Here is a 22414-nt window from a genome sequence, read left to right as displayed (position 1 = left end):
GTCGGGGTGTTCCCAGGTATCGGCTGCCTTTGTCTTAGATGGTAGTTGTCGTGGACTTGGAATGTGCTGCTTAAGGAATGGTGGTGAGTTCCTGCAGTGCATCTTGTAGATATTACGCACTGCTGCTACCGGTGGTGGAGGGATTGAATGTCTTTGGTAGGTGTAGCAATCAAGCGTGCTGCTTTGTCTTGTATGGTGTCAAGCCTTTGAGTGTTGATGGAGCACCACTCATCCAGACAAATGGAGAGTAGTCCATCACACTCCTGACTTGTGCCTTGTAGATGGTGGACAAGCTTTATGGAGTCAGGAGGGGAGTTACTCACTGCAGGATTCATAAAATCATAGTCATAGAATGCCTGCAGTGCAGAAAGAGGCCATTTGGCCCATCGAGCTTGCACCAACAACAACCCCACCCAGGCCCTATCCCTGTAACCCCATGTATTTACCTTTGCTAGTCCCCCTGACACTAAGGAACAATTTAACATGGCCAATCCACATAACCTGCACATTTTAGAATTGTGGGAGGAAACCGGAGCACCCGGAGAAAACCGAGGGGAATGTGCAAACTTCACACAGTCATCTAAGGCCGGAATTGAACCCGGGTCCCTGGCACTGTGAGGCAGCAGCGCTAACCACCGTGCGTAACCGTTGATGTGCTCTGGTAGCCACAGTATTCATCAGTCTTCAATCTACCAACTTTGTGAAAGAATAAAGCATTGGCTTTGATTTGGAACTCTGGACTCACATGAAACATTAAATCTTTGTTCTGTGATCTTTGCTCTGTACCTCTTTATTTCTCTATTCCTTTTTTAATGAACGGATGCACCGAGGGCTGCGTAGCAATGGCCTCACCCTGCATGTTGAGTGTGTGTGTGAATGAATGCATCTTCTGAGTTCACCCTATTTCGAGTTTACTGTGGAGTTACTTGTAGAAAATTGGATCACATCAAACTGAGGGGTTGGGAAACGCACCACCACTGATAAAGGGGGAAATTAAAAGTCAACACCAGCTTTTGTTTATGGTTGTGTGGTGTGAGGAGAAATCAGGGCTGTTTAAATTAAATCCCTTTCTCCCTATAACAATTTGGTAACTTCCAACCTGCTGGACAAATTCTACGGGATTTAGGAAAATCATAGCCAGGGCATCCGTTATCTCTGCAGTTATCTCTTTTAGAATCCCAGGATGTAGTGCCATCAGGTTCTGGAGATTTTGCAGAATTATTTAGTCCCTTCAGTTCCTCCAGTGCTTTTTCTCTGTTGATGTTAATTACCTTATTTTTTCCCATTCTCATTAACCCCTGAGATCCCCTTTATTCCTCCTTGGTCTGGCACGGTGGCACAGTGGCTAGCATTGCTGCCTCACAGCTCCAGGGACCTGGGTTCAATTCTCAGCTTGGGTCACTGTCTGTGCGGAGTCTGCATGTAAAGTAAAGTTTATTTATTAGTCACAAAGTAGGGCTTACATTAACACTGCAATTAAGTTACTGTGAAATTCTCCTAGTCACCACACTCCAGCGCCTGTTCGGGTCAGTGCACCCAACCAGCACATTTTCCAGACTGTGGGAGGAGACTGGAGCACCCAGAGGAAACCCATGCAGACACGGGAGAACATGCAAACTCCACACAGACAGTGACCCAAACTGGGAATCGAACCCGGGTCCCTGACACTGTGAGGCAGCAGTGCTAACCCACTGTGCCACCATGCCGCCCATGTTCTCCCCGTGTCAGCATGGGCTTCCTCTGGGTTCTCCAATTTCCTCCCACAGTCCGAAAGATGTACTGTTAGATACATTGGCCACGCTAAATTCTCCCTCTGTATACCTGAAGAGGTAAGAAGTCTCACAACACCAGGTTAAAGTCCAACAGGTTTATTTGGTAGCAAATACCATAAGCTTTCGGAGCACAGCTCCTTCGTCTGACTTACCCCAGTCCAACGCCGGCATCTCCACATCATGACTACCCGAAGAGGTGCCAGAGTGTAGCGATTAGGGGATTTTCACAGTAACTTCATTGCAGTGTTAATGTAAGCCTAACTTGTGACATTAATAAATAAACTTCAAGCGTGATAATGACACCTGTGAGTTTGCCTTGACATCATTTCCAGTAAGATTACTCATATAAAACTTAATTCCATTTAGTGACTAAACATGTTCTCAAGGTTGCTCTGAATTTACACCCAATGTCCTTAATGAGAAATGACCTTGTATCCAACAGTGACAACATAACACAATCATGAGTACTTTATATTTTATCAGAAGTTGATTTTGTGAAATAAATGCTGATCTATGTAGCGTACACATTTTACCCAGTTGATAGAAACTGAGCCAAGGAATAGTTAAAATAAAGCATCTCATGAACCCTCATTACTCCCATTTACTTCCCACATGTTGATTGAACTGTTCTTTTGAGTAGGTGAGTAGAATACATGGAGGAAGGCAGCAGAGACCTCTGTAATTGTACAGATTGAGTCCAACAACTCAGAGATGTGCTGTGCCTCATCAGGGAACCCCTTTAGAAGTCTGCTTAGGCAGGAAGGCATGTTTTGAAGTTATATTTTAAAATTATATTTTGGACTTCACTGTGGGCAAGTAGAGGAAAGGGAACTGCCATGGACTACCGAAGGAAACCTTGGACTTCACTTGATCAGATGCCCTCTACATTCTCTGTTACAGGTTCATCCTGCTGCTGATGTCATGCACCCATTGTTCACTGATTGCTGTGGTCTGAACACTCAGATTCCCCAATGTGGCCTCCTGCTACCGCCCAGCTAGACAATCATTCTGGCCAAGTGTTGCTTTGTTGCATTGATATGCCAACCTACACCTTGGTTTTGCTCGGTTCACCACCTGCTACTGATTTGATTTAATTTGACTTATTATTGTCACACGTAATGGGAGACAGTGAAAAGCATTGTTTCTTACGTGCTACACAGACAAAGTATACCGTCCGTAGAGTACATAGGGGAGGAGGAAAGGAGAGGGTGCAGAATGTAGTGTTACAATCATAGCTAGGGTGCAGAGAAAGATCAATTTGTATTTGGTAGATCCATTCAAAAGTCTCTTGGAGCAGGGAAGAGCTGCTTTTGAGACTATTGGTAAGTGATCTCAGACTTTTGTATCTTTTTCCCGATGGAAGAAGGTGGAAGAGAGTATGTCCGGGGTGCATGGGGTCCTTGATTATGCTGGTTGCTTTTCTGAGGCAGCAGGAATTGCAGACGGAGTCAATGGATGGGAGGCTGGTTTGCCTGATGGGCTGGGCTACATGCACAACCCTTTGTTGTTTCTTGCGGTCTTGGACAGAGCAGAGCCATACCAAGCTGTGATACATCCAGAAAGGATGCTTTCTGTGGTGCATCTGTAGAAATGTAAAAACTGGGCACTCCTGCACCTTTCCTGCCTCCCCATTCCTATCAAGGTCATTGCATTTTGTAACTAATGTTGGATGCTTTCATGGGTAGAATGTTCTGCCACAGTAGAAAAACCTTGACTTAGAATTGGTAACTGACACACTGCTGGTGTGAACTGTATATAGGATCACTGGGCACTTCCTTTATGTATGACACTAAGAAGAAAAAGCACATATTTTGAAAATAATGAAAACATTTGTCAAACAGCTATTCTCGCAGGGTGATCATTTATTCATAGCACCTGGGATCTAATCAGAAGATACTGCAAAATACACCAGAAATGTACATACGAATATAAAACTCTTTACTGCCACCATTCAAACCATAAGACCATAATACATAGGAGCAGAATTAGGCCACTCGGCCCATCGAGTCTGCTCCGCCATTCAATCGTGGCTGATATTTTTCTCATCCCCATTCTCCTGCCTTTTTCTCATAACCCTTGATTCCCTTATTAATCAAGAACCTATCTATCTCTGTCTCAAAGACACTCAATGACCTGGCCTCCACAGCCTTCTGCAGCAAAGAGTTCCACAGATTCACCACTCTCTGGCTGAAGAAATTCCTCCTCATCTCTGTTTTAAAGGATCATCCCTTTAGCCTGAGGTTGTGCCCTCAGGTTCTAGTTTTTCCTACCAGTGGAAACATCCTCTCCACATCCACTCTATCTAGGCCTCGCAGTATCCTGTAAGTTTCACTAAGATCCCACTTCATCCTTCTAAACTCCAATGAGTACAGACCCAGAGTCCTCAACCATTCCTCATATGGCAAGCTCTTCATTCCAGGGATCATTCTTGTGAACCTCTTCTGGACCCTTTCCAAGGCCAGCACATCCTTTCTTAAATACGGGGCCCAAAACTGCTCACAATACTCCAAATGGGGTCTGACCAGAGCCTATACAGCCTCAGAAGTACATCCCTGCTCTTGTATTCTAGCCCTCTTGACATGAATGCTAACATTGCATTTGCCTTCCTAACTGCCGACTGAACATGCACGTTAACCTTAAGAGAATCTTGAATAAGGACTTCAAAGTTCCTTTGTGTTTCTGGTTTCCAAAGCATTTCCCCATTTAGAAAATAGTCTATACCTCCAACTTGACTCCTCCAACCACAACTATGTGGATTGTGCAGCTGCACTTAAATAGACTCTGCTGAAGCTAGGAAATGATTAACTAGTCTGCATCTTCAGCAAGTTTTTCTGGAGGACTTTCAGATCAACTCTCGCAAATCCCCCTGCACACTCCTGCAGAGCGAAGGATAGACTCACACCAAACAGAAAACATATGCTCACTGTTCATCCCCTGCTGTATGGAAAGTGACCTAACACAACCAACTCGCCCATTTTCCCTCAGACTGGGTGGGATTATCCTCCAATATTTATGGCGAGCTTTTTCATCTATCCAAGATGTCTCGCAGCCGGTGAGTTACTTTTGAAGTGCAGTCACTGCTATTTCCTTGACACAGCAGCTAATATGTTCACAGCAGTCCCTCCACCACCCCCCAACCCCCGTTTCTCCCCCTACCCCCACACTAAAATAAAAATGAGATAAATGACTAAAACAAAAACTGGGTTTTTCTTGTTTCAGCAAGGGATAATTATTGGCCATGAAACCTGGGAACCCAAAAACACTGGAAGGTCAGCAGAAGTTAACATTTCAGGTGTGAGCCCTTCATCAGAACAGGAAGACAATCTGGTTAACAGTATTGTAGTGACTGCTCCCTTTAAGGGGCGTACGTAGGGAGGGTCATGTGACACAATTGCTCAATGGGGAATGAGAGCGGGGGTCACGATGCAGAACACGGGCTTTTGCAGCCAGAGTAGGTTCTAGAGCTGGAAGTGTTAACATTGTGAAAGCACTTTGTATATTTATCTGCTCATAAATAAACTGTTATAGTTTGTTATAGAATACCTACAGTGCGGAAGGAGGCCAATCAGTCTGCACGGACACTCCGAAAAGCATCTTACCCCAGGCCCTCCCGTCCCTGTAACCCCACGCATTTAGCACGACCAATCCACCTAACCTGCACATCTTTGGATTGTGGGAGGAAACCGGAGCACCCGGAGGAAACCCACACAGACACGGGGAAAACGTGCAGACTCCACACAGACAGTGACCCAAGGCCGGAATTGAAGGTGGGTCCCTGGAGCTGTGAGGCAGCAGTGCCACTGTGCCACTGTGCCACTCATCATACTAGCTGGTGGTCTCCAATCATTGCAATTGCAACAAATATTTAAAAATGAACAGAACACCTATAAAACCCCCATTATTTTTCTGTTCCTTTCAAAAATTTGTTCATTTGTATATTTTATAGTTCTGATGAAGGATCCACATTTTGATTCTTAGCTTGTTCATTTATGACTGAACCTGTTAAGTGTTTCTGTTCTTATTTCATATTTGCGGGGGGGCGGCGGGGGTGGGGGGGGGGGGGGGGGCGCGGGGAGCGCGGGGGTGGTGGCGGGGATGCACTTTACCTACACAGTGGAGCTTTCCTGTTCTTCTGCAAATAGTGCATTGGGCTTTCCAAACAACTAGATCACATTGATCAAACCTTTATTCTAAAACATGGCACTGTCGACAACGCAGCCCCAAGCTGTTAGCCCAGGTCATGTGCTCAAATCCTGAAATTCAGTTTGAACCCACAAGCTCTGACTGACACCAAGGAGCCAACTGACCATTTTGTGAAAACATTCCAAATCACGCATCAGGTTGAGAACCTTCTGTTTATTTTTTTTTAAACTATTTTAATTTGAGAATAAAGTTATAATGGTGCTATTAATTTTTGAATATTTGCCATTCTTAACTCATAGTATTATGACATTAGTGTACCTTTAAGAATTTTTTTTAAAAATCATTATCTTTGCAGCTCTTATAGTCAGTAAGAGCTGCATGGATGGCATGGTGGCATAGTGGTTACCACTGCTGCCTCACAGCGCCAGGGACTGGGTTCGATTCCCGGCTCGGGTCACAGTCTGTGTGGAATTTGCACATTCTCCCCATGTCTGCATGGGTTTCCTCTGGGTGCTCCGGTTTCCTCCCACAGTCCAAAGATGTGCAGGTTAAGTGGATTGGCCATGCTAAATTGCCCCTTAGTGTCAGGGGGACTAGCTGGGGTAAATGCATGGGGTTATGGGGATAGGGTTTGGGTGGGATTGTGGTTGGTGCAGACTCAAAGGGTCGAATGGCCTCCTTCTGCACTGTAGGATTCTATGATCTATGATCAGTGTTTCTCAGCTCACAGTTTTAGCTGATGTCATTATGTTGCCAGGCTGACTACGATGTGTGCTTTTATTGCTGCTTAAGAGGCTTAAATGGGGTTGTTTGTGTTTACTCTGGGATTAGTTTTACAATCCTGCATTGTTAGGAGGACAGCCATATGTTTTTGGACAGTTTTTCTTTCATTTTCAGTTTGGAGCTGCAGGTTTAAGTTTAGTTTTAGAAGGGACAGTGAGCTAAAAAGAAGTGTTTTCCCTCTCTCCATGTTGCTTTGAAAATTCTGTTGGTTAGCTAAAAACAAGAACTTGTTTTCCTAAAGGGTGAAAATCTACTGTTGTTGGGGGCTGGACCAGGGTTTCTCTGGTGTCTTGGGAAGCTGTCTTATCTTCAAGCTGTTTGGAGTGAATCTGGAAAAGTGCAGACTTCAACCAAAGGACTCAATTTCCAGAATCACGTGAGCCTTAGTCGATGCTGTGTTGAACCTGTTTAAAGGGTTGTTTGTGGAGGTTGGTTTGATTGGGACAGCTTATATATATATTCATTAAGAGTTATACATTATTGTGGGTGTTTTGTTTTCATTTGTAATTGCTAGAAGTTGTTGCTTTTTTAAAAATTTGTAATTGTTAGAAGTTATTGCTTTTTTTTCTCCATACATGTTAACTATATTCTTAAATATACTTTGTTTGGTAAAAGCTCCCTGGTGGGTCTTTTGAATCACACCTGAAATTTATCCTAGCCAAAGTTAAGATGCAAACCTTATGATTCAGGCAGGCTTCATGTGTTTCTGACTGTAATAAGTCTTTGGAGGCAGAAGTCCCTTCACCAAAATCCCTTTATTTACAAATTCTAACAGCAGTACACAGAGTGCTAGCAGTTAGCAGTCTATCTCCAGGGGTGTCAGAGGAACTGACACTCCCAGTTAAGTACAAGGCAAAGACTCCCTGATTGGCACAATCAATCTGGATCCTTAATCAGGGAGTTTGTATTCCAATAGACCAACCTCAATGGCCTGATTGAAGTCATTACACTAACCTGAACCATAACAGTATGTTTAGACTTGTCATTGTGCTGGCTTCATGAAATATAATGTTGAAACATCTAATGGATATTATACTCCAATGCTGAAGGATATGGAAGTATGCACAAGAAACAAAGGCACTGGTGAGTTAATTAAGTCTTCATCTTGAGCCAAGTAAACATGTTCGACAGCCAAGAGTTATTCCCTTCAGATGTGAATGTAGATCTGAATGCAAATACTACTCAAAATTGAAATAGTTTTCAGAAGCTTTCTCTAATCTTGAGTTTCTGCTCAAACACATTTACATATCATCGGGTATACAAACAGCCATGGACCAGCACAACGGAGCAGCATTTTACAACCTTTTTTTTTTGTATTTAAAAATGTTCCTTAATATATTTAAGAGCGATAACTTGCTTTCATTTTATTAATGAAGCTGAAAATGTGCGTAATTACAAAACGTAAGCATTTTAAACTGGGCATTCTACTCACTGCCTGAGAATAATCCCATTGAAAATGGCTAAAAGTGATTGTACTGAAACATTTGCTCATTATGTTGGTACGCAGTAGTCACTTACTCTGTGAATTTGAAAGAAAAGTTACAAGCATTTAAAATGTGTCCCTTGAGCCTAAATTAATTAACAGCTTAAGTTTAAGAGCCTCGTCCAAGGTCTGCAAATGGATGCAATTAACAAAAACCCTCAATGATCATGAATTCAATCTAAGTGGCACCAGTTTTATGGGTGAGACAAGCTTCCAGCGAGATGTTTTTTTCGACAAAAGACCAAGGAACTTCAAGTGCAAACTATGTCCTGCGCAAAATGAAGTTCTATGATCTTACATAGAAAAACATAGAAAAACATAGAAAATAGAAGCAGGAGTAGGCCATTCGGCCCTTTGAGCCTGCTTTGCTATTCATTTTGACCATGGCTGATCATCAAATTCACTATCCTGGTCCTGCCTTCCCCCCATATCCTTTTGATCTCTTTAGCCCCAAGAGCTATATCTAAATTTTTCATGAAATCACAGTTTTAGCCTCAACTACTTGCTGTGCTGGTGAATTTCACACATTCACCACTCAAAAGATGGAACTATTTTGCAGAAGAGCAGGTGAGTAATCTCTGGTGTCCTGGCTATATGTATCCCTCGGTCAACATCAAAATAAATCTGATTGCTGTTTGGGGAGCTTGCAATGTTCAAATTGGCTGCTATGTTTTCTACATTGTAACAGTGACCATACTTCAAGTATATAGACTGTAAAGTGTTTTGGGATGTCCTGTGGTTATGAAAGGTGCATTCTTTCACATCCAGTGATCAAATAATGATAATGCATAATGTGATATTAAGGCCAGCAAACTTCTAAGATTCAGTTTACACGATGTTCACTATTTAAAAATTTGAAGTTTGTTTATTAGTCACAAGTAAGGCTTACATTAACACCGCAATGAAGTTATTGTGAAATTCCCCTAGTCGCCACACTCCGGTGCCTGTTCAGTCACTGCACCTAACCAGCACGTCTTTCAGACTGTGGGAGGAAACCAGAGCACCCGGAGGAAACCTACGCAGACATGGAGATAATGTGCAGACTCCACACAGACAGCAACCCAAGCTGGGAATCGAATCCGGGTCCCTGGCGCTGTGAAGCAGCAGTTCTAACCATTGTGCCACATGCCACCCCACTATGCCTCTGTGCTGAATGAACTTACTTATTGGGTTGAGAAATCAATGCTGCCTCAATCTTCCTCAGACGCCACAACAGTGCAGGCAATGAGTGAGCAAGTGACATATTGGAGTGGGTGTTGATTCTGTTGTCCAACAAGATTAGACAGGGTGGATTCAGAAAGTATGTTCCTGATGGTGGGGGAGTGCAGAACTCAGGATCATATTTTAAGGATAAGGGGGTCAACCTTTTAGGACTGAGGTGAGGAGAAATTTCTTCACCCAGTGAGTGGTGAATGTGTGAAATTCACTACCACAGAGGCCAAAACGTTGCATGATTTCAAGAAAAATTTAGATATAGCTCTTGGGGCTAAAGAGGTCAAAGGGATATAGGGGGAAGGTAGGACCAAGATATTGAATTTGATGATCAGCCATGGTCAAAATGAATGGTGGAGCAGGCTCAAAGGGCCGAATGGCCTACTCCTGTTTCCATTTTCTATGTTTTCTCTGTAAGATCGTAGAAATTGAATTTGCGCAGGACATAGTTTACACCTGAAGTTCCTTGGTCTTTTGCAGTGGCTCGGCTAATCACAGTGGAAAGCCCAGCCTGTATGTTAGTCAAGAATGTCACAGAGTATCATTTCCATTAATGTGACATATTTCACCTCTCCTGATGTCTGCTTCCTTTGCTTGGTATCAATTTACTTTGTCTGATTACACTTGTGAAGTGCCTTTGGTACATTTTAATATACAGACCTTTCATATCACTGAAAGCTGCTGTGAAGCATATAGCACTGATGCAGCATAATTGAATATTAAAAGGAGCCCTACTTCTTCTCAGTCGAGTTTTAGTTTATTGTACTGTTCTTTATTTGCTTAACATGGATTAATCTATTGTGGTCCACCAATGTCCAAAGTATATTAAAAAGTCTGCCTTACTCCTCTCTTGTGTGTGGAGAGGGATGAAAATATTACTCACACATGTCGGCCAGAATTCTCCAGCCATTCACGCCAACGGGATTCTCCTGTCCCGCCAGCAGCGCACCCACGCCCATGGGTTTCCCGCCAGCGTGGGGTAACGTCAATGGGAATCCCCATTGACATTGATGGGACCAGAAAATCCCGCTGCTGGCAAACAATGCACCATCTCCCACTGGCAGGAAACACGCAGGTGGAAGGCCGGAGAATTTCACCCACAGCCTCCAAGCTCTTTCCTTAGTGCAACCCTTTTGTCATTCTAATCAATACCACTATTGTTTGGAGAAATGCCCTTGTGCGCATTTGTCTGTTGTGTGCTGTGTCTTGCCAGAGTCATGTTGTGCAACCTCTGATGTTATTCCTTTGTGAGTAAGAGATTGAGGCAGATGCCATTTTACCCATCACATGGTACAACTATGGCCATTGCTTCTCAGGCTCCTCCTAAACGGCAGATACATGGCTTGTCATTTTCCCTACAGCCTCCCTTGTGTTTAATTACTACTCATCTCTACAACATCACAAGATACTTATGGAGAAGGAATGTAATGCAGCCTAGCATAATTAATGCATCTTGACAAATCTCCTCCCTACCTCATTGTGCATTTAATTTTTAGTTATGCACCACCACCACTTCTGAACTGATTAAGTCCAGGCAGTCCTTCATATCTGAAGGCAACAAATATTGGGTTGTTTGCCTAGTTAGAGGGCACAGCAGTGCTGGGACGAGGGTGGGAGAGGAGAGCAAAATGGCAGTGACTCACAAAGGCTTAAATTGGCGCACCATTCCTGTTTCACCTGGCTCCACGGCAACTTTCTCAATCACTTCCCTCCTGACCTCTGCTCCAGTAAACCCGCTCTGCTGCCCCCCTTTAAGGGTCAGTGATCTTCAAGTCCTCTTCCGCAGCTCACCATTGGATGCCCACAGCTCACCACCCCAATGATAATGGGACCCGAGGTCCAAAATTAGGTAAGCCTCAGGTATTCAGGGATTGTTTCCTAACCATCTGGTGCCATGACGATTCACTTTTTCTAAACCGTTTCAACTTACCATCTCACTTTTTTAAAAATTGATTTACGGGGATGTGAGCCATCATTTATTGTCCATCCCTAACTGCCCTTGAGAAAGCGGTGATGAACTGCCTTCTTGAACCGCTGCAGTCCATGTGGTGTAGGTACACTCACAGTGCTGTTAGAGAAGAACTTTCAAGATTTTGATCTAGAATCCCTGACTTTTTTCCTGGCAGTATTCATAGAACATAGAACATAGAACAGTACAGTACAGAACAGGCCCTTCGGCCCACGATGTTGTGCCGAGCTTTATCTGAAACCAAGATCAAGCTATCCCACTCCCTATTATCCTGGTGTGCTCCATGTGCCTATCCAATAACCGCTTAAATGTTCCTAAAGTGTCTGACTCCACTATCACTGCAGGCAGTCCATTCCACACCCCAACCACTCTCTGCGTAAAGAACCTACCTCTGATATCCTTCCTATATCTCCCACCACGAACCCTATAGTTATGCCCCCTTGTAATAGCTCCATCCACCCGAGGAAATAGTCTTTGAACGTTCACTCTATCTATCCCCTTCATCATTTTATAAACCTCTATTAAGTCTCCCCTCAGCCTCCTCCGCTCCAGAGAGAACAGCCCTAGCTCCCTCAACCTTTCCTCATAAGACCTACCCTCCAAACCAGGCAGCATCCTGGTAAATCTCCTCTGCACTCTTTCCAGCGCTTCCACATCCTTCTTATAGTGAGGTGACCAGAACTGCACACAATATTCCAAATGTTCTTTGTGGAAAGGAATGAGGGGCTCATTATTCATGCATTTCTTCTCAATATTTTGAGGATGTTAACATTCAGAATAGATCCCCCCTCTGCTCAACTTCAACTTCCAGCCTATTTGCACCTTCTAATATTCTCACCGTTTCTCTGGAAGTCTGTTATTACAGTAGCACTGAGTGAGCATTTAGTTATCATTTTCAATACGTCAAACTGTCAAGTTTCTTACTCTGTTCATTTTCCTTCCTCCTACAAACACTTCGATTATTAAAACAGAACTTGCTGTCATCCACTCACACATTCTGAATATACCTACTCTTCGTCCTATTGGTTTCAACCTTGGCCTAGGGTGTTTTTTGCTTCATAGAAGTGTAGATTACTTAGTGATGCAAAGAAGTAGAGAACAACCTTTCGGCCCATATCTTCTGGTTTCTGGATAGTTGGAAACTGGACTTACTCTGTGCTACAAGAACCCTCAGGAGTTCCAACGCAGTGGTTCCATAGGAATTTCCCAGAAAGTTTGAACTTTGGATGGATAATTCCCCTGGACCATCCGCAAACATTTCTAACTTTTCAGTTAAAGTCAGAGGGTGGAATTTTCCCACGGGAATCATAGCAGCAGGACAGGGCCATGCAAAGGTCCATTGACCTTGGATTGGATTTTCCGGTCTTGGAGCGAGCACGCCTGGAAAATCCCACCCAGTGACTTTGGAGAGTTTGAAGTTACTTACCTGATTTGTTACCCAGGAAATTTTAGGCAGGAAAATTCCTAATACAACTTCTGGGTAACAATACAACTGAATTAATCAATCACATTGATCCCCCAACTCCTATCAATTCACCAACTTCCCCGTCACCTGATCCAACTCTTCCTCAACTCCCAACTGCTCCCAAATACCCTGACTCTCCCCCCCCCATCCAATCTGACTTGCCCCCAACACATGACTACCTCCATGCCTACCTGACTACTCTTGACTTACCCGAACCCCCGACTCCCTATGACCCTTCGATCGGACCTCATCACCCTACCCACCAACCACTCCACCTTGCTGTGACCTTACCCCCGTAACCCACTTACATCACTCACCCAACTTCCTTGCTCATTTCCATGCCTGCCCCCTTACACAGTTATGGGGCAGCACAGTATCACAGTGATTAGCATTGCTGCCTCACAGCTCCAGGGACCCGGGTTCGATTCTTGGCTTGGGTCACTGTCTGTGTGGAGTTTGCATGTTCTCCCCGTGTTTGCATGGGTTTCCTCCATGGTTTCCTCCCACAATCTAAAAGACATGCTGGTTAGGTGCATTGACCCAAACAGGTGCAGGAATGTGGCAACTAGGGAAATTTCATAGTCACTTAATTGCATTGTTAATGTAAGCCTTACTTGTGACGAATAAATTAACTTTAACTTTTATGTTGCACATCCTACCCCCTTTAGTCATGTACTTTCTCTTCATAGTTTTTCAAAGAAGCCTTGGGGCATTTAAACCCTTACCAGAATAAGTCAATGAGTGCTGTAAAAAGGGGGCGTGGCTTCCATGCAGATTTTCTCAGCTGTTTCCGCCAATGTTTCCTGTACTGACTGAATTCTGTAAGATTCTCCATCGGAAGGTGGCCCAGAAAAATTGGAGGAAGCAACTTAGAGAATCTACGCAGAAGCCACGTTCTTTATTCTCCGTGCAACCTCCCTTGTGTTTAAATGACCACTCATCTCCACAAAATCACAAGATACTTGCGGAGAAGGAATGTGATTCAGCTTCACTTAATTAGGAAATAGGTCTTCGGATCCTGTACGTAGGATTTGGGTCAATGCTGATCAGATTTTACTTTCAATTTAGGAAAGTTTATGTTTTGACCAAAAGTGAAATGTTTCTTACCAGTTTGTATTCCTTCCAGTCGCGGTGAAAGTCTACATTTCCATCCTCGCGATGTTGGAAAATTGTCCATCCACCTCCATTGATCTCCATATGACAGAACACCTATAGAGAAGACATGGGAGGTTGTGATTCAAATAATTTTGACTTGCATTTTAAAAAGGAGTTTTTTAAATTGCTTTCTCAACACATCCTTCACTCTGCTGGTCTCCAGAGCAGAATTAAGGCAGACTGCTTTTTACTTTCAACATCTTTATCATGCATTCCCATCAATTCTGACAACAACTTTGGCCGATCATTTGTTAACTTCATTGTGATGCTTGGTAAGATTATCTGGTATCAGGTTCTTCTGAACTGAATTTTCCCCCAAACAGCAAAATACAACATGGAAAATATTGAGCAGCAAAAGTGATTTTACTTCAATCAGTTGGCATGGAGGGACCAATAACCTGGCCTGATCCCTCCTCACCGAAGCTATAGTTAACAAAGACCACCAACGCTGCTATTGCTCCTGCTTTGTCCAACACCGCATGATACCACAAAGGGTCATGAATGAAGCCCAGTCCATCAAGCAAACCAGCCTCCCATCCATTGAATCCATCTATAGTTCCTGCTGCCTCAGAAAAGCAGCCAGCATAATCAAGGATCCCACGCACCCTGGGCATACTCTCTTCCACCTTCTTCCGTCGTGAAAAAGCTACAAGAGTCTGAGATCATGTACCAACAGACTCAAGAACAGCTTCTTCCCTGCTGTGATTAGACATTTGAATGGACCTAACTCACATTAAGTTGATCTTTCGCTACACCCTAATTATGACAGTAACACTACATTCTGCACCCTCTCCTTTCCTTCTCTATGAATGGTATGCTTTGTATAGCGCGCAAGAAACAATACATTTCACTGTATACTCATACATGTGACAATAATAAATCGAATCAAATCAGTGCTTCATCCCATTTCTATTCACTTTTATCTCAGATCATCATGTAATTATTGTGATATATTAGTGATCTATCTAAGGGCAGGTCCTCTGCTTATTTCTCCCAGCTTTGTTGTCTGTGGTTCCTCTTTAGTTGCTCATAGGAATCTTCTGTTTTTAATTTCCGTTAACAATGTGCAAGATGACTGAAGAAAATAAAGTACATGAGGGGTTTCCTGTTGTCTTCCTGATTTGTGCTTAAAGGAAATACAAGTCCTATTCCTGAAGGACCCACCACCTGTAACAGCCAATGTCTTCCGAGTTTCTAGCCCTTCCATTGAATACTCCATTGGTTCCAATGTTGGCCATGACTCATAACCCGAAGCATGTGACCCTTAGATGGTCTAAAGTTTAAGTTTACTTATTAGTGTCACAAGTAGGCTTACATTAACACTGCAATGAAGTTACTGTGAAAATCCCCTAGTCCCCACACTCCGGCGTCTGTTTAGGTACACTGAGGGAAACTTTAATATGGCCAATGCACCGCACCGGCACGTCTTTCAGACTTGTGGGAGAAAACCGGAGCACCCAGAGCAAATCCATGCAGACACGGGGAGAATGTGCAGACTCTGCACAGAGGGTGACCCAAGCTGGGGTCGAATCCGGGTCTCTGGCGCTGTGAGGCAGCAGTGCTAAGCACTGTGCCACCCTCCTGAAAGAATGTCAAAAACAAACAAATCTATTATCGGACTAAAATTGTAACTATTATAATGATCATTGTTATGTAGTAGCGCACTGCCTACGATGTCTCGCTAATATTGTCTCAATTTAACATTATGGTGCAGTAGTGCCTTTTGAGATGTAGCAGCGGGCAGACAGAAACCAAATGTTCCACAACAGCAAGATGCTATCACAATCTGCTGAAAGTCTGGGCCTCCAGCTCACTCATATTTTTAATCTCAGTTGTGCTATTCAAGATTTTAATTCAGTTATGCTTTCTCTTACTGCTCACCTAGTTTTCATTTTTTGTTGACTCACTGAAGAAGAAATTCCTATTGAAGATATGCCTTACGACCTTAGGCCAGACCCCAAGTTTTTGCTAAGATCCAGTTGAGGACCAATGACATTTTTTTTGAAGTTGACACAGATCAAGATTCAAGACACTGGCTCAAGATCTGTGTTCAAGATCAGTAGAGGGGGCTGGCAGAAGAAGCTCGTCTCTCTCTTTCCAGTTTCTTTCTTTTCGCTTTTGTAATGATTTAATTTTAAGTTCCATTCAATAAAAGAAATTCATCTAAACTCCGTACCAGTGCCATCTTCACCTATTCAAAGGAATGAATGGACCCCACACCATCTGTCATCTTCTCAGCTACCCGGGAATTCTCCTGAGCCCTAACTGCAAAGAACTATCAAACGATTCCTGGGAATTCTCCCAAGCCCCCTCCGCACACAGTCAGCTAACAATAATTATTGCCACCCGAATGTTGCTAAGGTTGCTTTCTTCTCAGTATGGTCTTTTCCCCTGCTGCAGAACACTCAGTTAGAATCTTAGAATCATAGCATCTTCAATGCAGAAGGCCCATCGAGTCTGCACTGACAACAATCCCACCCAGATCCTAACACCATTACCCCACATATTTACCCTCCTAGTCCCCCTGACACTAAGGAGCCAATCAACCTATCATGGCCAATCAACCTAACCCGCACATCTTTGGAGGGTGTAGGAGAAAACTGGAACACCCAGAGGAAACCCACGCAGACAAAGAACAAAGAACAGTACAGCACAGGAATAGGCCCTTCAGCTGTCCAAGCTTGCGCCAATCACATTTACCTATCTAGACCAACAGCTTATATCCCTTTATTCCCCATTTGTTCACATGTCTATCAAGATAATTCTTAAATGTGGCTAACGTAACTGCCTCAACCACCTCACTTGGCAGTGCATTCCAAGCCCCCACCATCCTCTGTGTAAAAAACTTCCCCTGCACATCTCCACTGAACCTTTCCCCCCCTTATGTTGAACTTGTGCCCCCTTGTAATTGTAATTTCTGCCCTGGGAAAAATCTCCCAACTGTTCACTCTATCTGTACCCCTCATAATTTTATAAACTTCTATCAGGTCGCCCTTCAGCCTCCATCTTTCCAGGGAGAACAATCCCAGTTTATTCAATCTCTTCTCATAGCTAATACTCTCCATACCAGGCAACATCCTGGTAAGCCTTTTCTGCACTCTCTCCAAAACCCCCACGTCCTTCTGGTAGTGTGGTGACAAGAATTGGACACAGCAATCCAAATGTGGCCTAACCAACGTTTTATACAACTGTAACACAATTTGCCAACTTTTAGACTCGATGCCCCGGCTGATGAAGGCAAGCATGCCTTATGCTTTCTTCACCATCTTTACCACCTGTGCTGCCACTTTTAAGGATCTCTGGAGCTGCACACCCAGATCCCTCTGTACGTCTATGCTCCTAATGGTTCTGCCATTTATTTTATAGCTTACTTGAATTGGATCAACCAAAATGCATCACCTCACATTTGTCCGGATTAAATTTCATCTGCCATTTCTCAGCCCAATTTTCCAGCCTATCTATATCCTGCTGTATTCTCTGGTAATCTTCATCACTATCTGCTTGAAGATTGTCAGAGACTTCAGCAGGACATAGATCGGCTGGAAAATTGGTTGGACACCGGGAGAACATGCAAACGCTGCACAGACAGTGATACAAGCCAGGAATCGAACCCAGGTCCTTAGCGCTGTGAGGCAGCAATGCTAACCACGATGCCACCGTGCCGTCCTTCTTCACCTAATACACAGATAAGTTGCAAACCTAGAACTTTCTTAAGCTCCACTCATCTCCTTGATGACAAAGCTTTACAGGATTCCTGAATGCTTTTAGAATTAATTAAAATAGAATTAAACAACTCTGCTGCTTTCCTTTAGAAGCAGTATTCACACTTTTCCTCCAGCTAAGTAAGTCCACCTGCTGTTTTATGATTTTGCCCTTCAAGTTGCTAACTCCTAGAGTCAAAATTACCCTAGCCTTTTAAGCGGAATAGTCTTCAAGCTGCTTTCATTGTATTTATCCCATTTTCTACAGTTAACTTTAATCTTAACAGGACTAAAAATGATCACTAAAGTATTATTATGAATCATAGAATCCCTACAGTGCAGAAGAGGCCATTTGGCCCATTGAATCTGCTCTGACTCTCTGACAGAATATCTTACCCAGGCTTTATCCCCTGCCCTGTACCCGTAATCCCACACATTTCCCATAGCCAATCCATCTAATCGAGATACCCTAGAAAAATTTGACCATGGCCAATTCACCTAACCTGCAGTCTTTGGACTGTGGGAGGAAACTAAAGTACCCAGAAGAAACCCATGCAGACACGGGGAGAATGTGCAAACTCCCCACAGACAGACACCCAAGATAGGGATTGAACCTGGGTCGCTGGAGCTGTGAGACAGCAGTGCTAAACACTGTGCCACCCTTAATCATGAGTGAGATGTGTATAACACATGGGGCAGGATTTTCCCCATTGCACTAACTGTGACAGCAGGTGTGAAAAATGGCGCTCTACCCGTGGATGGCAATGTCGGTTGAGCTATATTGTCCGCTCCCCACCACATTACTTACACACGCACGGGAACACTCTAGGCTCCATGTTTAAAGTACAGCTGCATACAGCCTTCTCAATGTAAACAGCCCAGGTCTGCTCCACTGAAGACATGGCCCAGAAATCCAAAAGAATGGCAGTTCCCAAATTCAGTGACCCCTCACTCGGCCAGCTTGCTGGACACTGTCATGGCCTGCTGCCATGCCCTTCATGCTGCTCTAACTGCAGGAGGCCTAACAAGAGGGGAGGCTAGCATAATGGTATTGTCACTGGCTTAGTTATCCAGAGACTCAAGGTTATACTCTGGGGACCCGGGTTGAATCCCACCACGTCAGATGGTGAAATTTTAATTCAATTAACAAAATCTGGAATAAAAGTCTAAATGATGACCATGAAATATTGTCTATTGTCGTATAAACCTATCTGGTTTGCTAATGTCCTTTAGGGAAGGAAATTTGTCGTCCTTACCTGGTCTGGCCTACATGTGACTCCAGAGCCACAGCAATGTGTTGACTCTTAACTTCCCCCTTAAGGGCAATTAGGGTTGGGCCATAAATGCTGGCCCAGCTGGAGACACCCACATTCCATAGGAGAATCAATTAAAAAAAGGTGATTAATCCAGGAAACCGGAGCATCCAGAGGAAACCCACACAGACACGGGGAGAAGATGCAAACGCCACACAGACAGTGACCGCAGCCAGGGAATCAAACCCAGGTCCCTGGAGGTGTGAGGCAGTAGTGCTAACCACTGTGCCACTGTGTCACCACAGATTCCAACGGGTGATGGAGGGTTTCATCCATCTTCAGTCTGAGGTGATAGCACCAACATGCCAATGTACCGAGGTCAACACTGATAGATAGTGAGTTCCTCGGGAGAGCTTGGTCCAGTACTTTGGTCATGCACTTGTGCAGGAGCTGCACTCCATCATTGTGGCCCTTGGTGGCAACGATCAGTGGTAAAATGAGAGAGCGAGAGGGAGAGGCGGGGGAGAGGAGGGGGGTATGTGAGGGGCACCATGGTCGAACTCCAGCTGCCCCATATTCTCAAGAAGTCAGTCAGAGACCTTCAGGCAACTTCAGGCACCGTCAGATAGGTTGACCAGCACATCTGTACCACAGGACCATCCACCCAGGTGATTCTGAGAGAGTCCAGCCGATCCAAATCCCTTCTTCCTGTGACCTTATAACCTCCATTTCCACAGGCCAAAGGGGATGCAGCTGCCCCACAGCAGGACATCCAAAGCAGGCTTCCAGGTCTTAGCCCTCCAGGGGACACCTGCCAAGGTCATCGCGAGCAACAAGGAATGACAGCCAGAAGCTTGCCTCCATCTCTGCTGTGGATGTTGGGGAAGCACCAAGACATAACGGCAGGGTAAGGAAAATTTAAAAGATTTAGAAAGGCAATGGTGGAACAGGTATTCATAACATACATCGAAATAGAATCGCACTCATTTCACATCTCCTCTTGTGCATGATGGACCTGTTTATGATGAGCTGTGTTGCTGTCAATCAGGTGTGTTCCCATGGTGCCTCCTCCCACTTAGTGCGTCCATCACCATCATGGTCTCTCAGTGATGCAGTGTGTTTCCATATCACCACAGTGTGTGGCCCTTTTCCAAATCATTCTTGACATCAATGACGTTGTGACATGAATGTTAAACGTGCTTGTCAAGCGAACCTTATTCATCTGATTAGCAGGGTCGTGTCATGTTAATTCTTGATTCTGCAAGATTGAGGCAGAGGTGTTCTCTTATCTTCTCTGCATTCTTGAAAGGTGAAGGTGTAGTGTACAAGGAGAGCTGTGTTCACACATGGGGGAGAATCATTGTGCGCTCTCTGTCTCCCAGCAGCGATTTCATGCTATAAGCCCAAACTCAGTGCTTACATGCGCTGCTATCAGCCAATCGTATTTCTGACTTTAAGAGTGTACATCGCCTAAGCTTGCCAATAAGTAACAAAGCTCTCTGTTGTATTATTGTCCTGGTGCTCAAACGCCCAACCCTGAGCATCTCTCATCTTGTAGTTATGTGGGGATCAGGCATTCGTCACAAGCTAGGGATGCAGCACTGTGCGTGCCCTCACTTGAGCACCCACTGAGGTCACTGATGCAAATTCCAAATGGGGCGGCACGATGGCACAGTGGTTAGCACTGTTTCCTCACAGCACCAGGGACCTGGGTTCAATTCCAGCCTCGGGTCACTGTCTGTGTGGAATTTGCAAATTCTTCCTGTGTCTGCATGGGTTTCCTCCGGGTGCTCCGGTGTCCTCCCACAGGCCAAAGATGTGCAGGTTAGGTTGATTGACCATGCTAAATTGCTCCTTAGTGTCAGAGGGATTAGCAGGGTAAATACATGGCGTTATGGGGATAGGGCCTGGGTGGGATTGTGGTCGGTGCAGACTCGATGGGCCAAATAGCCTCCTTCTGCACTGTAGGGATTCTATGATTCTATAATTTCTGGCAGGCACGCTTTGAGCATGCCTGGAAAATGCACATCTTTGCTTTAGACAGTGTGGAGGGCAGCAATGGGTTGGGAGTAAAGATGGACTGAAACTGAAGTGTGCCCTATAGTAACAATGATGCATGCCCTTGAGGGCTTCATGGTTTCCAAGCAATTTGGACTTCATAAGGGCTAGGGCTGGCCCGAGAACACAATATCTGTAATAAGGAGGAGCCATGTTAATGTCTGGCACACCAGTGTTTGATGTCGTGCTCAGGTGCTCCTCACCCATATTAAGCTGAGGATAAATGCGGCCCAGGATCCCAAACCTGGAGTGTCTGATGTCAGTGTGATTGGGCAGATTAACCACAGGTAACTGAGTCATCTTTAAATAGATACACAGCTGCAGAACATCATCGGCCGCCTTGTCCCAAATGTGAATTATTTGATTCACCTTTGATGTTGCAGAGTGTGTCGTTCCACTGTTTGAGATGGATCTCTTTAAGGAGCCTGAAGGCATACAGCTTCGAATCCACTGAGGATTGTGCAAAACCTCCTGTCTCTTGTAGGGTTCCATTGTAACTGGGATGCTGGAGAGATGCTTGAAGAGGCAGCACCTTCTGACGTCTGGGACACCCTCTTGCAGTTAGCACCTCATCTCAGCAAGGACACATGCTGCTGAGGCTTCATAATCCTTCAAAGCATCTGGACAATGTGAGCCTGGTGAGCAACTATTCACTTTCATACTGAAGTGTATGGGTGCAAGAGAGGAGTAGTGTTCATGCTGCCCATGATGGAGGGCACTTGTCCAAAGGGGATACTCCCTGCAACTCTGCTCTTAGCCTTTAGGGTTTTATTCCTCCAGTTGGTGAGCCTACCACCTCTGTCGCAATCTTCTTCTGCTCCTCTCTTGCCTGTAAACAATAACGCAGGCAGTGATAAATCAAGGCACCATGCTCCTGACTGTCTCCTCTCTGCAGTATCAGTGAGAAACAGGAGTAAGCATTAGTCTCCATTCTGTCAATGAACGTGGGCTAAAGGGCTTTGTTCCTGCATTGGAAAGTACTGGCCCCTGAAATGATGGCCAATGTGGGGTGTGGATAAACGGTCGATGTAAAACTAGTTTTTGACCTTCTCGTGATCTATATCCACTCCCGTCCACCACGGCACTCATTATAAACGGGAGTGGAAAATCCAGGTGATGAAAACAACATGCTCTGGACAAGAGGTTTCATTTGCAATTCTGCCTGCAGGAATTGATACAACTTTTTTCTGCTTCAGTAAAGAATATAGGATTGATTTATGAGCACTTGTGTTGTTCTCCTGTGTTCCCAGCATTAATTAATGGAACAATGTGGGAGATCTGCTGTAAATATAGGTTGTCTCTCTGTTTTTATATTTGGAGGTCTTGTGGTGCAGTTGCCCATGTCCAGCCTTCGAGCCAGCAACCCCGGGTTTGAGTCCCACCCCAGTACTTGATGACCCAATGTTCCAAATAGAGCAGG

The 22414-nt window shown here is 44.4% G+C and overlaps 1 protein-coding gene across 1 annotated transcript in view; it reads right to left on the bottom strand.

The window, feature by feature from the left end:
* The window catches only part of angpt2b (angiopoietin 2b), a 237144-nt gene that overhangs the window by 94181 nt on the left and 120549 nt on the right, over nucleotides 1–22414 (bottom strand). The window contains exon 6 of the mRNA XM_078237789.1: nucleotides 13935–14036. Within this exon, the coding sequence (XP_078093915.1) occupies nucleotides 13935–14036 (102 nt within the window). The remainder of the gene's footprint in view (nucleotides 1–13934; nucleotides 14037–22414) is intronic.

Source organism: Mustelus asterias, chromosome 21 (assembly GCF_964213995.1).
Source record: "Mustelus asterias chromosome 21, sMusAst1.hap1.1, whole genome shotgun sequence".
NCBI lineage: Eukaryota > Metazoa > Chordata > Chondrichthyes > Carcharhiniformes > Triakidae > Mustelus > Mustelus asterias.
Note: the sequence above shows the minus strand (reverse complement) of the source record. Positions and strands in the feature narration are given on the sequence as shown.